The 14,467-nt window shown below is 43.5% G+C and overlaps 1 protein-coding gene across 18 annotated transcripts in view; it reads left to right on the top strand.

Annotated features, from left to right (window-relative positions):
- Positions 1-14,467, top strand: part of DENND1A (DENN domain containing 1A) — a 467,166-nt gene that overhangs the window by 195,671 nt on the left and 257,028 nt on the right. The window contains exon 2 of one of the 18 annotated variants that reach the window (XM_074330986.1): positions 1,666-1,750. The exons of the other annotated variants lie outside the window; for them this stretch is intronic. Within the exon in view, the coding sequence (XP_074187087.1) occupies positions 1,710-1,750 (41 nt within the window). The 5' untranslated portion in view covers positions 1,666-1,709. The remainder of the gene's footprint in view (positions 1-1,665; positions 1,751-14,467) is intronic. 18 annotated transcript variants of the gene reach the window in all.

The following is a 14,467-nucleotide window of genomic DNA, read 5'->3' as shown; positions in this document are numbered from 1 at the left end:
TCTTATCCTTCTGGACACTGAGCTCCTTAAAACTAAAGACGGTGTCTTTTCTCTTGTTAGCCCCAGGAACCAGCAAAGGGACTCCCAGTCAGTAAATGTTTGATGGCTGAATGAGCCATAGAGTACTAACCCAAATGGGTGTCAGAGTAGATATCAAAATGTACAGTAGGCAGAAAGGTCAAGTTTGGAGCTAAACAAACTTGGTTAGTAAGCCTGGTTAGTAAGGGACTATGGGCATTTCCTGTGGAACCCAATTGAAAATTTGATGTTTCAGGACAATTCTAGATATTGAAGATAGCAACTACTCTACATTCTATCAGACAAGAGAAACCACGTTCTTTTGTACCTGACTTGGTAGGAGATACAGCAGAAAGAGAAAGAGGAGAGTAATCCTGGGGGATTGCTAAGCCATTCAGTGGGGACAGAGATAGCTACTTCTGGGTTTGTTGGGATGCAGAGGAGTAGCTCTGGGTAAGTCCCTCCCACTCTCTGGACTTCTGTTCCTTCTGCTTCTGCTACAAAATGACAGGGTTGAACAGTTGAGAGCGACGGGCTGCTCTACCTCTCCTTTGCCTTACCTTGTTGGACCAGGTGGCAGAGGGCTTGGCTTCTGCTTTTTCTGGTCATGGAGCAAACCCTTGCCACCTCTGGGCTGGGCATGGTTTCGTAGCTGGGAGAAAGCATGGTATAATACGGAGGGTGGATACACTACAATCCCAGTGTAGCTAGACTGGTTTGTTTCATTCACATGTGAGATGTGTCTCAATTAATTTGTTAGTATTAAATAGCATAGCTAATGAAGTTTGTGAATGAAACACTTTTAATACATTAGGTGGGCTGAAGATACTCCTATAATATCCCCTCACGTGGGGTAGAGCGAGAGCTAGTGCCATGGAGTTGTGATACGTGCAAATGCCCCTGGGAATAAGTTACTATTAAAACTTGTTCTTCATTGGTCAGCAGTGGGAAAAGGCTAAAATATACAGTGAAGCTTAAAATATGATAGAAGCTGGACTCAAAAGCTGCGGACTGTATTATTTTATTTATATGACACTCGGTAACAGGCAGAATTAGAGGAATAAGAAACAACTCAGGTCCTGGGAGTGGGGGAGGGTTTGACTACGAAAGGGCAGCATAAGCAGGTTGGGTGGCATGTGAGTGGAGTGGCTGTTCCACTCCTCTGTGCGTTTGTCAAAACTCAGAGAACTGTACACCCAAAGGAGTGAATTTTAATTGATGTTAAAACGAAATGAATTTTAAAAAGGTAGTTGGTGGGAAGAACAGGTGGTAAACAGATGATCTCGGGCTTGTGTGGTGAGAGCGACGATGTACATGAACAGACACCCTGTGAGGGGTGAGTGGGATTGGCTTAGAGAGGGCACAGGGAACGCTCGGGGGTCCTAGAAACGTTGTACGGATTGATTCTGGGGGCAGTCACACAGCTGCACATAATTATCAAAACCCCTCTCAGTGTACACATCAGATGGGTGGCTGTCACTGTCTGTAAACTGTGATTCAAAGTTGACATAAAAAAGAAAAAGGATCATGAGCTTTAAAACCGGAAGACCTTCCTTCAAGTCCTGACTGCCACTCTACTGGCTTGGTGACCCTGAGCGAGTCCCTGCACGTCTTGGAGCCTCCATTTCTTCATCTGTTTTTTTATAGCTGAAGGTACCCATCTCATGGAGCTGAGGTGAGGAGCAGAGACAATGCCCTTGAACTGTGTGGTCCAATGCCTGACATCGCTGAGGTATTAGATGTTTTCATTCCCATCCCATGCACGGCTCAATGTGCAGAACTGGTCTTTAAATTAACTAAAGCTGCTCTATTTTAGACCCATAAAAGTTAAGTTCAAATATTTGTGAAAGGTAAAAATGTTAACATCCATATGTTTGTTTAATGATAGCTGTTAGAGTCTTATTACTGTTGCTATCTTTTATATCACTACAGCATGCTAAATCTTCTCCAGTTAAGTCTTATTTAATTAGTTCAGGACAATCTATGATATTCCTTCAGCCAGGAAGGCACAAGGAATTATTTGCAGTGTTAGCTTGAAAAAAGAGTCATTCATTGAGGTGTAATTGAAAAAATGCTGGTGACACGTTTATGATCCCCATCTTTTTTTCTTTGCTTTTATTCTGTCTTTGAAATGAAATCTTTATCTTGTGTCAAGTGGATAAATATTAATAAAATCCCTATTGACCCTAGCCCACTCTTTTGTGACAGATACAATTTTAAAAGTAACTGTAAAGAATATACATATGCTTCTGGCATTCAGCATTTTAAAGGCATTTAAAATAATCCAAAATACAGCTTTGAACCACTCTTTCTCCTGAGAGACAAGTCGGCATCTCCTGTCTGACAATTACAGCAGAGGCGACCTATTTTTGAGTGCCTGATATGTTCTGTGAACTGTGATGGGTATTTTGTATTATTCGCATTAAATTAAATTATTTGTATTAAATTGCTTAATTTGTTCCTTACCATGGCCTTGTTAGGTAAATAGGAAGTATTGCTCTTTTGCAGAGGAAGAGGCCTTAGAGCGATGAAGTCACAGCTCGGGGAGCCCTGTACAATGTAGGGGAACCACACCTGTCATTCCCGGCTGTCCATCTCCACCTCCTCTCCCACTGTGTCACGTGGATGCCAATTCTGAGGGAGGCGGCTCACTCTTCAAGCCAACCTTTGCCTAAAAGGAGCTCAATGTTTAGCTCCTCTCCTCAACCCAAACCCTCTTTTTAGTTGTATTCAGTAATGAAAAGAGCACTGACAGAAGCCATCACTTTTAGAACCTTCTTCTTCCTTGAGGATTTATGCCAGCTACGTGGGTCTTAAAACCTTTGAGTTTATCTGCTTCCAGACTTCCTCTTTCATTCATCTTCCACTCTGTTGCTAAGTGACCTTCTAAAAAGACCAATCTGGTCAAATTCTTCCTTGCTTAAAACCCTTCTTTGCTTTCAGGAAAAGAGCTAAACTCTGGGTTTGCACATAAAACTCCTCACAAGCTTGTCTTTTTTGATGCATCTAGTCACATCTTCTACTGCCAAGACTCCCCTCTCCACCCCCATTCCCACCTCCCACCAACACCTCCCAGATAGGCACGTAGAGAACCATCCTTCCCCACCCTTAGGTGTGATCCAACCCCTGCAAGCCATTCGAAGTTCATTGTGTCTTTGTCTCCGATATTTTGTTCCCTCCAAATGGAAACGCACTCTTCTTGCATCTGTCTTCTCTTCCTCATTTAGCCGCCACCCCAGACTGTTGAGACGCCCTTCCTCAGTGTGCCCACAGCTCTTGGTGCCCAGCTGTATCCCAGCTCATCACAGTGCATTGTGATTCCCCGTTTACCTAAGAGACGGGTCCTTGAGGACAGACACCCTGCGTATTGTTCCTTTCTGTATCCTTGCTATCTAGCACAGGGCTGGTATATTATTTATATGAAGATGCTCCCTACAGATTTATATGAAGGATCCAGCCTTGTAGGAAAAAGAGATTTTAACCCCATCCCCACCCCCAACTTAGAGTGTCCTTGGATAAGTGATTGTGTCTCACTTTCTGAGACCCACCAGGGTCTCTGCAAATCTACCTGGAAGGAAAGTCACTACAAACCTTATTGCTCTGAAATTGAGATTCATGAAAGCCTGGTGCCAGGGAAAGAGCATGAGGCGCTGGTGTGACCGGTTTGTTAAAGAGTGCAAACTTCTGTTTCATCCAGAGGGCCTATTTAGGAACTGGGTCGTCACAGTTGCTAAGCAGACTTAAAGAAACAAAAAGGTAGGCCTTTGCTTCTGCTCATCTGACCAGTCCACCCCACTACCACCAAGCGAGATGACTCGGAAGTTGGTAGGCAGGGAGGAATCACATGTATGGCTGGCGTTTGGTCTTGTTTTTGTTTTTAATATAAAAGAAAGTGGGGAGGTATTTTAATTTAAAAGTTAATAAAAGTAATACATGTTTATTGTAGAAAGTTTGGAGAATATAGGAAAACACAAAAATGAAAATGAAAAACTATTTGTTCATATTATAGAGCCTGCTTTTGTATCTAAATATATTGTAAATATTTTTCTATGTTAAAATATTTTTCTATAGTCTGATTTTAATGAATGTATGATATTCTATCATTTTGATGGTTCATAGTTTGTTGTGAACTATTAATATACATTTAGCTTGCTTCCAAGTATTTGCAATAATGAAAAACACAGACGACTTTAAAGACAAAACAAATTTTTTCTAATTTTTAAGGCATTTGCATGCTCAATACATAAGCCATAGTAAATGTAGGAAAGAATGTACAAGGAAACAAAGATTATCTACAATCCCATAACCTAGAAAGAATCACAATTAATGTTTTATCTTCTGGTCTTTCAAAAGTGTGTGCACTTGCATATGATAGATGTATAGTTATACCACTTTTTTTCAATCTGTATTATTTTATGAGCATTTTCTCATATCATTAAAAATGTTCTAAAATGTAAGTTTTTGCTTGGATTTACATAATTTAATTACACAATTTATTTAACCATTCTCTTAGCACATGTTTAGGTGTATGTATATGTTTTGCTATTATACTTAATAAAGAACTACTATTTAAAATATATTACCAAAAAAATTAAGTCATAACATTTAATGCTGGTGAAGATGCAGGAAAAATTATTCATGTGTACATATTCTGACCTCCATTTTAATAGTCTGCTTTTAGTAGTTACTTATTGAAAGGCTGCTTTCCTGTTCTCTTTCATACTATGTGAGTGTAAGAATGGATATCAAAGAAACCTGTTTCTGCTAGGAGGTTTGCTGATTGAACCTCCTTTCTCTAAATTTTTTTTTTTTTTTTTTAGGGTTTCTTTTGAGGGAAACACATACAACTGGTAGCACTACTGGGGATTTATGACGTATGACTTACTCCTATTTGATTGGTAACCAAACATTTCACCTTCTTCTAAGCTACCATATTTTGAGGGAGTTTAATAACTCTAATTTTAGCTTTTGTAATATTACAAACTGCTTCTCTTGGCTGATAATCAAGCAATAAGCCATGAGCACAAAGATTATTATTTTTTAAAAACAGAAGTGGCTGAGGGGCAGGATTTTTATCACAGAAACAACAGAAAGTGATTAACGGCATCTTATGTTCCAACTTGGTACCGCATTCCCAGCTCCTCGGGGCAGGATTGGGTCCCACGTGCTTGCCCAGGGCTCAGCTGAGGACACTTGGTTACGGTGGTTACAGTGCAGAGGGAACGCCACCTTACCTCCTTTCGGGGCGGCCCAGCCATGACTTCCTACCTTTGCCAAGTTCTGTTCTTGTTGCCTCTATCAGATCATTCCTGGTTTTCACATAGAAACCTAAACCAGGGACCTACTTTCGTGTAAGTTATGCCTTATTCCACTCCCTACCCAGTGCCTCACTTATAGTATTAGGCAATGAATGAGTGAATGAATGAGTGAATGCTATTTACAAAATTAGTTTAATGATTGCCCCATTTGACAAATTAAAAACACCTAATCAAATGTGAAGTGTATGTGCTGTGTAATGTGTACTTCCCTGATATCATTCCCTGAGGGAGGTTTTTTCCTTCACAAAAGTACCTGCTGGTGTAGTAAATCACACAAACTTGGACTTGATTTGACCCTGATCTACTTTGGGGCTGTGTGACTCTGGGCAAGTTATTTACCCTTTCTGTGCTTCCGTTTCCTCAGTTATTATCTGGGGATACGATGGTACCTCCTTAATAGAATTACTACAAGGAGTAAATAAGCAAGTGCATATAGGGCTGCTGGGACTTGGTAGTTGCAGAATAAATGGTGGTCTCTTCGATTACTGTTTTTATATGTTTGGTGCATCAGGAGTGGTCCAGCAGTAAAGGTATTTGGGACTGGGTGCATCTTACAGTTGGACAGATAACACCCTGTTCAGCAGGCCGGCTGTGCCTCTGTGTGATGAATTTTGCACAAAGAGGTTTGCTTACCTCAGCCTGGCCCAGGTCTGCTACACAATGAGAGCGGTGGAGGTTTTCTGTGTAGTAGGAGAATCTGGTGGGCAAGACGACGCCTGTGGCAGAATGAAGCAAGGTGAAGGGTTGCTTAGCTTGCAAAAATTCCTGCTTTCCCTTCCCTCAAAAGCCTGTTTCATTTCCAAAAACATTTTGGGAGAAACCTCTTGGTGAGAGAGTTGCTCCATGGCTAAAGGTAACTTGAGAGCAGTTTCCTGTCTCTCTGTTGCCAGCGCTGTAGTCGTAAGGTCCTGCTTCGTACCCAGAGGAGGCTTTGAACATCAGCTGTCTTGAACAATCTTTAGTCTTATCACTTATTTTAATGTTCCTTGCACAGGTCACTCTTGGATGTGGTGCTCTGGGCAATCTCACCCCAGAATGCTTCCCTTCCTTTATTTAACCTCTGACCTGTGAAAACAAGAGTTAATCAAGAGTTCTAAGGTAGCTAAGAGGAAGGGGAAGTGTTTGGTTACAAATTAAATATGAACAAGTCATAAGTCATAAATCCCCAGTAGTGCTACCAGTTGTGTGTCTCAAGTTGCATATGGTACAGAGTGTTTGGGTTATAAATTCAAGTTCAGGGCTCTCTGATTGCTTGGTGGTAGGTGTTAGGTTAGTTTTCTTTTGGCCTAAAACTCTTTGCCTTCTAAAACATTACTTTTATTGGACCAGCTACATTCACATCCTACTTTCTCTGTGTGCCTGTCTCTCCTTCCTTTCTTTACCTGCCTGCTTGTGTTGATTGGTGTGCTGTGCTGTGAATTGAGACAGAACTGCTTCCCTGAAAGAAGTTAAGCATATGGAAAAAGTTGCCAAGGAAAGGCATTGAAGCATGGAGCGTAAATGGGTTTAAGAGACAGCCAGACACTTTTATAGAGAGATTTGCGATTGAATGATGTAACATTCAAGCGGAGATCTGGGGTGGAAATGAACTTAAATGAGGGCTATTCGTGGAAAACTGATGCCCTGTCTAATCTAGCATTTCCTTAATTGTCACCATAAGCATACATTTAAAGCTTTATACTTTAAATTAAAAAAGGCAACACAGTCTGTTTAAGAATCTATGACACAGGCCGTGATTTTTGTAGGTAAGTTCTTAAAAACACACGTGACAAGAAGCAGAGGCATTGGGTCTTGAAATGCAGCACTGGAAACTTAAAATATCTCTTCTGCCGTGTTTGATTAAAACATTTTCAATCAAGCTATTTATATTTGTGTTTCTGAATATAACATATACACTAATTCCGAAAGCAATAAAAAGCTGACACATGACTAGTGTCCTGGAGCTGGCAAAGAAAACACACTGAGTTCTTGGGAGGCAGCCAAAGTTGGATCACTCAGAACACTGAGCGCTGAGGGGCTTTTGGATGCAAGCTTTCATTTTATCAGGACGTTACGTACAGTGAGAACCGCAAGGTAAGAATTTCAAATCCTCATCAGGGTTGGTCGTTACGTTTGATTGCGTTGAATAGCTAATATTGTGTCGTATGGAGTGAGTAGGATAGAAATCATCCTGGACTAGTTTTGTGTGTTGCTCTGCTTTCGGCAGCTGTGTTGTCCTAGGCCCGTCCCTTTACTTCTCTGAGACTCAGTTTTCTCATCTGTAAAATGGGATTATAATTCACCTCACAGAGTTGTTGTAAAGATTTGGGTGTAGGTGCTAGGTTTTCTTTTGGCCTAAAACTCTTTGCCTTCAGAAACATTACTTTTATTGGACCAGCCACATTCACATCCTGCTTTCTTTCTGTGTGCCTATCTCTCCCTCTTCCTTTCTTTACGTGCACCTAACCTCAAAGCACCTATCACTCGATAAATGTTTTTTCTCTTCCCCCTGTAGGTTCCATTTCCTAGCTCTAAAATGAGAGTAATATTAAGTGGCATCTCAGTGGGATAATTAATTTGGTTGTTTACTCCTGAAAGCAGGAAAGGACTTCTTATGTATCAGTTCTTCCCTTTGTGTGTGGTTTTTTTTTCAGTAGTGACAATGTATTTTTCTTTCAGTCTATGAAAGCTTCATAAAATAGGCCCTGTTAGGACCTCACTAATCCATTACATTATATTACAGTAGCAATTTAAACAATAAAATAAGATACTCTGAATGACAAAATAAAAATTGAAAACCCCCAGGCTTGCAGGTGTGTGAGTACAGGAGTGGGCAGCATCCTAAACTCTCTTAGGAAGATGATGAAAGGCCTGTGCGCTCGCCCTCTCTGGGCTCAACGGAAAATCCCTGAGAATTACACTGAATTGTCAGTGCAAGAGTCATTACTCCAAAGATCTTCTGTTACCAACACCTCACCAGGGATAACAGAAAAGTGCCTCTGTGCTTTCCTCCTGAGCCGTCTTCCTCAGTCACGGGAAGACTGGCACAGAAAAGAAGACGGTCAAGTCCGCTCTCTAAAAGCAACAATTACTGAATACCCATCAGGAGAGAAAAGAACCTTGTTTCCAAAATCAAATCCAAATGTGTATTGGGGTAGATTTGTACAAGCACAGGTATTTTATGGGAGTTTTTTGGTTTTTCCTAATGCAAATTAGTGTTTCTGTTCATTCAGTACATACAATGTATTTTCCCACATAGATATAATAGGTATCACCATGGGATGTTAATTATGGACATAAATCAGAGACTCTTGAGCTTCACTGGATTCCATAATAAACTTACAAGGTGAGATAAGCAACTAACTGAGCAAAGCAGAACGCTCAGATTGAGTGAGACAATCCCCCAAAGAGGGTTGTTGTTTCTATTATTTAGGTTCCTCTGACACTTGATCTTGTTAGCAATAAGAATACAGTTTTATCAGGAGAAAACAGTATTTACTCTGTTTCAGGCACAGTGGTGGGTGCATTCCCAGTGGCCATGCGAGTGTAGATGTTATATCCCCATTTCACACACGGGAGAGGAGACATGCTTGGGCCACAGCTCGTGAGAGCTGATACTCAAAGCAGTGGGTCTCCTGACTGCAGTAAAGTTGATCAGTAAAGTGTCAATTCCTGTGACGAGACTTTCCAGAACCTGTCCTGTTCCCTTTATGAACCTCTGTCATAGCACTGACACCCCACACCCCACACCCCACTGCTACTGAATGTCTGCTTCCCTCATTCGAATGTGAGCTCCCAAGTCCTGGGACCTGGCTCTCAGTGCAGAGAGCCAGGCTTATACTGGACGGGTCTTAATAAATGTGGGGGAGTTTGTGATTAGATGATTGACTGCAACATTTGAAAAATGAGTGATCTGGAAGTGTGTGACGTTTTGACTGTAAATGTCACCTCAGTTTTTAATTCCAGAGAAATGTTCATTTAAGCTGTATGTTCGCTCAGGAAGCTGTGTGCTTTTCCCATGGGGAGGAGGAACGTGTGCGCCTTGGTGCTGAGGCTGTAGTCTGAGCACCGTAGACCAACACACTAGGTGGGATTGTGATGCGTAGAGGTGGGAGTGCTTGCTGCTGAGTGTAATGGAGGGGAAGCTACGTCTGCAGGGGGCAGTGTGGCTGGAATCTAGAATCTTTCCTACTTCCCATGAGAAGGCAGGAAAACTCATGCTATTGCCTTTCTCTTCAGTAAATTTGAAGAGAAGAGTATCTTCTGAAGAGCAGGAGGAATGGGTTAGAGAGGGAGAGGAAGGAAAAGTGTGGAGCAGACCCCGTGGGGAACGTGGGGCCTGAGGCATGGACCGATTCAAGGACTCTTGAGCAAATTTAAAGGCTCACCTGTGCTTGAAAAATTAGGTTGCCAAGCTAAAATACTCAGCCTGATTTGGTGACAGTTTCCCACAGCCCTTGAGGTAGGAACAAAAGAAGTAGGGGGTGTGCTTTCCTTGTACTGGAGGGATGGGTGAGGGGCAAGAAATCTTCGGTTTGTGGGCACTTCTTAATCTGCTTTCAACATTTTCTCACTCTTCTAATTATTTGTCCTGGATTCCAGCAGTCCATTGGCAGGGATCGTTTTTAGTTCTGGATTATTTTTCGAACCAAAATACTGCCTCCTAAATTTGGATCCCCGCCTCCCAACAAGAGTTACTTGACTGTTAACTCTGTAGCTCTAGTAGTCATGACCTTTGTAGAAACTAGAGGGATGAGTTACACCCATCAAGGGAAATTCTGGTTTATTGAATGTCTAGCATGTGCCAGGCACACATTAGAGATTAAATAGTCAATCCACAGTCATGATCATTGCTCTCCGGGAGGTGACCCTAGTAGAGAAGACCAACAAGCATATTTTATAAACTGTGCTGAGTCTTAATGTAGGGTAAGTCCAGGAGCGCCTCATATTCTGGGAATAAAATATATCTATTTAAATGGAGACCACAATTTTATAGTAAAAATGAGGGGAGTTTATTTAGGATTTTATCTTGAAAAAAATGAAACTAAAATTTTGAAAAGAAATGTATAACAACCAAGTCTAGCCTTTATTCCAACAGTGCACTATTTTTAGAATAAATAACGAGTCAAGTGTTTTATTTTTAAGGGGTGGGGTTGTAATTTTTCTGACATAATAACACTTCCATGTTTGACTTTCACAGCATAATCATAAAAGGAGTCATTTTCCCAAAAGTAGTTGAGGATTTCCCCAAGGCCTCTGTTAATTTTTTGATATTGAATTCATTTTCTTTTGATGTGCCACTGTCCTTGTTTTTCTTGATTTTTTTCTCTTTGTTCCTTGTTGTTACCTGCTCTAATGCTGCCAGGTGTGCATTTATCGGTCCCTTTGCCTCAAGTCTGACGGGTGTCCAGCATCTCTTAACAGGGGCTTCGCGGGATCTGCATTCTTTGCAAGGGTTTGTAGTTTGGCTTTGTGGTCGGTTTGCATTTTATTGTAGATGTTTGACCGGCTAAGACACAGACAGGAGCAGCGATAGATGCCAGGTGAAGCCAGAGGCCTGAGTGGGGGCTTGCCATCTTAGGCGGTCACATTATTGGTCATTGTTTTCTTCTTATAACAGCCAGTGCTTTCCTGTCTACTCTGGTGACTGCGGGGCAGGAGGAATTCCTGGACAGAGTGCGGGAGAAGCGTCTGGCCCAGACACCAGGAATCAAAGAGAGCCTCCCAAAGCTGAGATGGGCGAGATGGTTAGGCAGAGGGGCAGGAAGGTATTACAGCCGCCAGATCGGTGTCTGTGTGCATCAGTTACATGACGTAGGCGGTGGATATCTTTTCCTAAGAAGAGGAAACCAAGTCCAGGAGAGATTGCTTTCCCAAGGTGTCACAGCTAGTATCAGAACCGAGCTTCATCCAGGGTTAGTTGACCCAGACTGTGTTCTCTCCAGTAAATGCCGTGCTGCTCTGCTTTTTTAAATTTGGGGGTTTGGGTTTTTAAGATGAAAGTTTTAAAAACTCAGTGTCAAATAGCCTGAACCAAGGGATGCTTGGCCATCCAATGCATCTTGGCAAAATCTGCTGACAGGAATTCCTGTAAGAAAAGAAGTGACACCTCCCCTAGAGTGCCCACGACGGAGTTTCAAGAAAGAGCTCCTCAGACAGTGGAAAGTCACCAAGAAAAATGAAAGGCCCTGTTCCGTGTCACTCTTCTGAGCCTGATACTCATTATTCCAGACGTGAGTAGAGCCGTTCTGCCAGAACCCTCCCCAGGGAGGGACTCCTTCATTGTGTTTCCTAACATAATGGTGCCAGAGTGTTTAAACGGGAAACTTTTATTATAAGTGAACTTTTATTGTCTTTCGTATTAGAGCCAGAGCATTGTGTTGATCTTCTTCAAATGATGTGTACGACTAGGTTGTGTTATCTAAGGTTTTCTTTCTAGGATAGCAAAGTGGACACTGGCTCTGGTAAGACTGAGTGACATCCACTGGGCTATGCCAAGGTTTAAGATGAGGGGGAAACAGTCACTTTCTACCTGGTTCTGAAAACACACGCTCAGAATGTTAGTTGTCTTTAAGGGTCCCTGTGGTTCCCCACTGATTACAGAATAAAGGGGAGGCCCATCGTTAGGCGTATGAGTGGCCCTCCAGAGTCTGGTTCTCGCCCTACCCCCACCCCCAATCTCTTGCCCTGCAGCCTGCGTACCCTACTCTGGCTGTTCCAACTGCCCGCAGTTCTCAGATCAGGCCCGAGGTTTATGCCTGTGAGCCACTGCTCCTGAGCTTTCTCTGCCTCTCAGGCTGTTGATCCCCACCCCTTCCAGCCTTCCTCCCGTGCCCTGAGAACAGCCTCTCTCCAGACCGAGATGCCGCTCAGTCTTCTCTCTTCCCCGTGTGAATGAGCGTCGATGCCCGCAGCAGCCCCTCACTGTTCTCTCCGTTGCGTGCTCCTCCCGATAGCCACAATTTTAAGATTTTATTTTCCCAACTCATGTCATTATTCTGTACACTCTTGTGGATCCACTTATGGTACTTTGATGGAAGAAAACACCCTTTAGACTCTTTCTTCTCCAGTGTACTTTAATTTTGAAACAATAACAAAAACTTACTGAAAAGTTGCAAGGACGATATAAATGCCCCATTTGGGAAGTGTTGCCAAAATAATATCCAGTAATTCCTCAAGTACTTTGATGCATAGTTTCAACAAGGAACATTCTTTTCCATAACTACATTACAATAATCAAAATCAGAAAATTGGCATTAATTTTGATGCAATACCGCCATGTAATACTTGGTATGCGGACCTTCTCCCCCATTCATGTATGTACGTGCTGCCGCTGCCCCCTGCCATAGACGTCCCTCCCAGCTGCTGGGACTCTGCCTGCCTCCCTCCATGGGACCTTCCCGCCTGCTCGGGCTGACACCCTGCACGGGACTGTCCTCCAGATGCTCTTTGCCCTCCTCTTGGGTTCCAACACCAATCTCTCCCCTACACAGATTCTCTCTTTACCCCGAGACAGGTCTTGCCCCAACTTCAACACCCTCTTCACCCGCTTGAGTCCTGACACTCTAAGCCAGGCCGTCGCTGTGTGGACACCCTCCTACGCTGCTTGAGCTCCGACTTACCAGGGAGCCCTCTTTGCTCCTCTTGGGCTCCGACACCTCGTGGCAGGGGCCCCTCCTCGAGGAGAGCCTCCTCTCCATGCTTGAGATCTGAAATCCTGTTCGCAGCTGCTGTTCTCCCGGGTGATCACCTGCGTCAATTCAGTCAGCCTCTGCCACCCGTCTCTGCCCCCACTGCCCCCATCACACACACACCTCCTTTGCCTTGAGCGGAAATAGCAGCAAAAGTGGGAAAGCCTTTTGAAATTTGTAATGGTTTTCTATTTTAATACTTGCAACACCGGAGTGGAATCCCATCAGCAAGTTCAATCATACATATATGTATTAGGTTGGTGCAAAAGTAGTTGCGGTTTTAAAGGTTAAAAATAGTTGCAAAAACTGCAATTACTTTTGCACCAACCTCATACATACAGCAGTGGGAATGATGGTCTGGATACTCCATTCAGTGGAGCGAGATGAGGAAAGCGAGTTGTCTGTCCTCAGTTGGACTCAGTTCCTGAGTCAGCTCAAGAGTAAGCAGCTCACCATGCTGACGGATTTGAACATAGACTGTTTTCACCCAGCATGTCCCCCAAACTCAGACCAGTGACTATGTGTCTGTACAAACCACGTCTACTGTGTGTCGGAGGCAATTTAGGGGCTTTTTACGGGTGATCTTGACCATGAGCCATTTGACTATATGCGCTGTGTGTGGATCCTGCCCCTGCACATCTTACAAGGGCCTTTGGTGGCCCGTTTCCGCGAAGCTCTGTGTGTAGGATACTGCAGGTGCTGCCTGAGCGCTTCTCAAGGTTAGGACTTCGTATTGGCTCACATCAAACAGAAACCTCTCCATGTGACTGTCTGCCTGGGGTGCAGGCAGAACCTGGGAAGAAGTTACCTGAGACAGTTTGGTGAGTGAAGCTCAGACAGACCCAGGCCAGTGCCTGAGAAGCAGGCTTTTCACCCTCAAGGCTCTGCTGATTGGGCCATGATAATGCTCCATTATAATGTTATAAATCCCTCAAAAGCCTAAGCTAAATAAAGGACTTGGGGAAGGGTCCCAGCTCCTCCGGACCCAAACTGTTACGCTGTGTTGTGTATGTGCCTCTCCCCAGCGAGGACCACGGCCTGCTTACGTACAGGGATCCTTTGTCTTTTTGGTCCCAGCCTTGGACTGAGCCCACCACACAGTGACACTGTGATGGGGACTCGAGCGGTTGCATAAAGGTAGCGAGTCGGGCAGGCCCAGAGGTGTTTGGAGCTACTTGGTGTCCAGGGAGGAGCAGCGTAATGGACTGTTTGCTTCCTGTCTCTGGACTGGGAAGTGGTGTTTACTCCATGATGACAGACGAGCACAAAATGGCGTGGAGGGTCTCCATACCCTCACCTGCAACGTCGCAGGCAGCGCGAGGCTGTGTGTCAGACTAATGAAGCAGTACAGGAAACAGCGCTGGATAGAGTTCAGCTGTGAACCCTGGCCTCCCACCAGGGGAAAAGAGGGATCCTTTGAAGAAGAAGACAGCTGGGTTTTGGTTTCAAGACCTTAACACT

This window comes from Rhinolophus sinicus, linkage group LG04, assembly GCF_036562045.2.
Source record: "Rhinolophus sinicus isolate RSC01 linkage group LG04, ASM3656204v1, whole genome shotgun sequence".
Classification (NCBI taxonomy): domain Eukaryota; kingdom Metazoa; phylum Chordata; class Mammalia; order Chiroptera; family Rhinolophidae; genus Rhinolophus; species Rhinolophus sinicus.
Note: the sequence above shows the minus strand (reverse complement) of the source record. Positions and strands in the feature narration are given on the sequence as shown.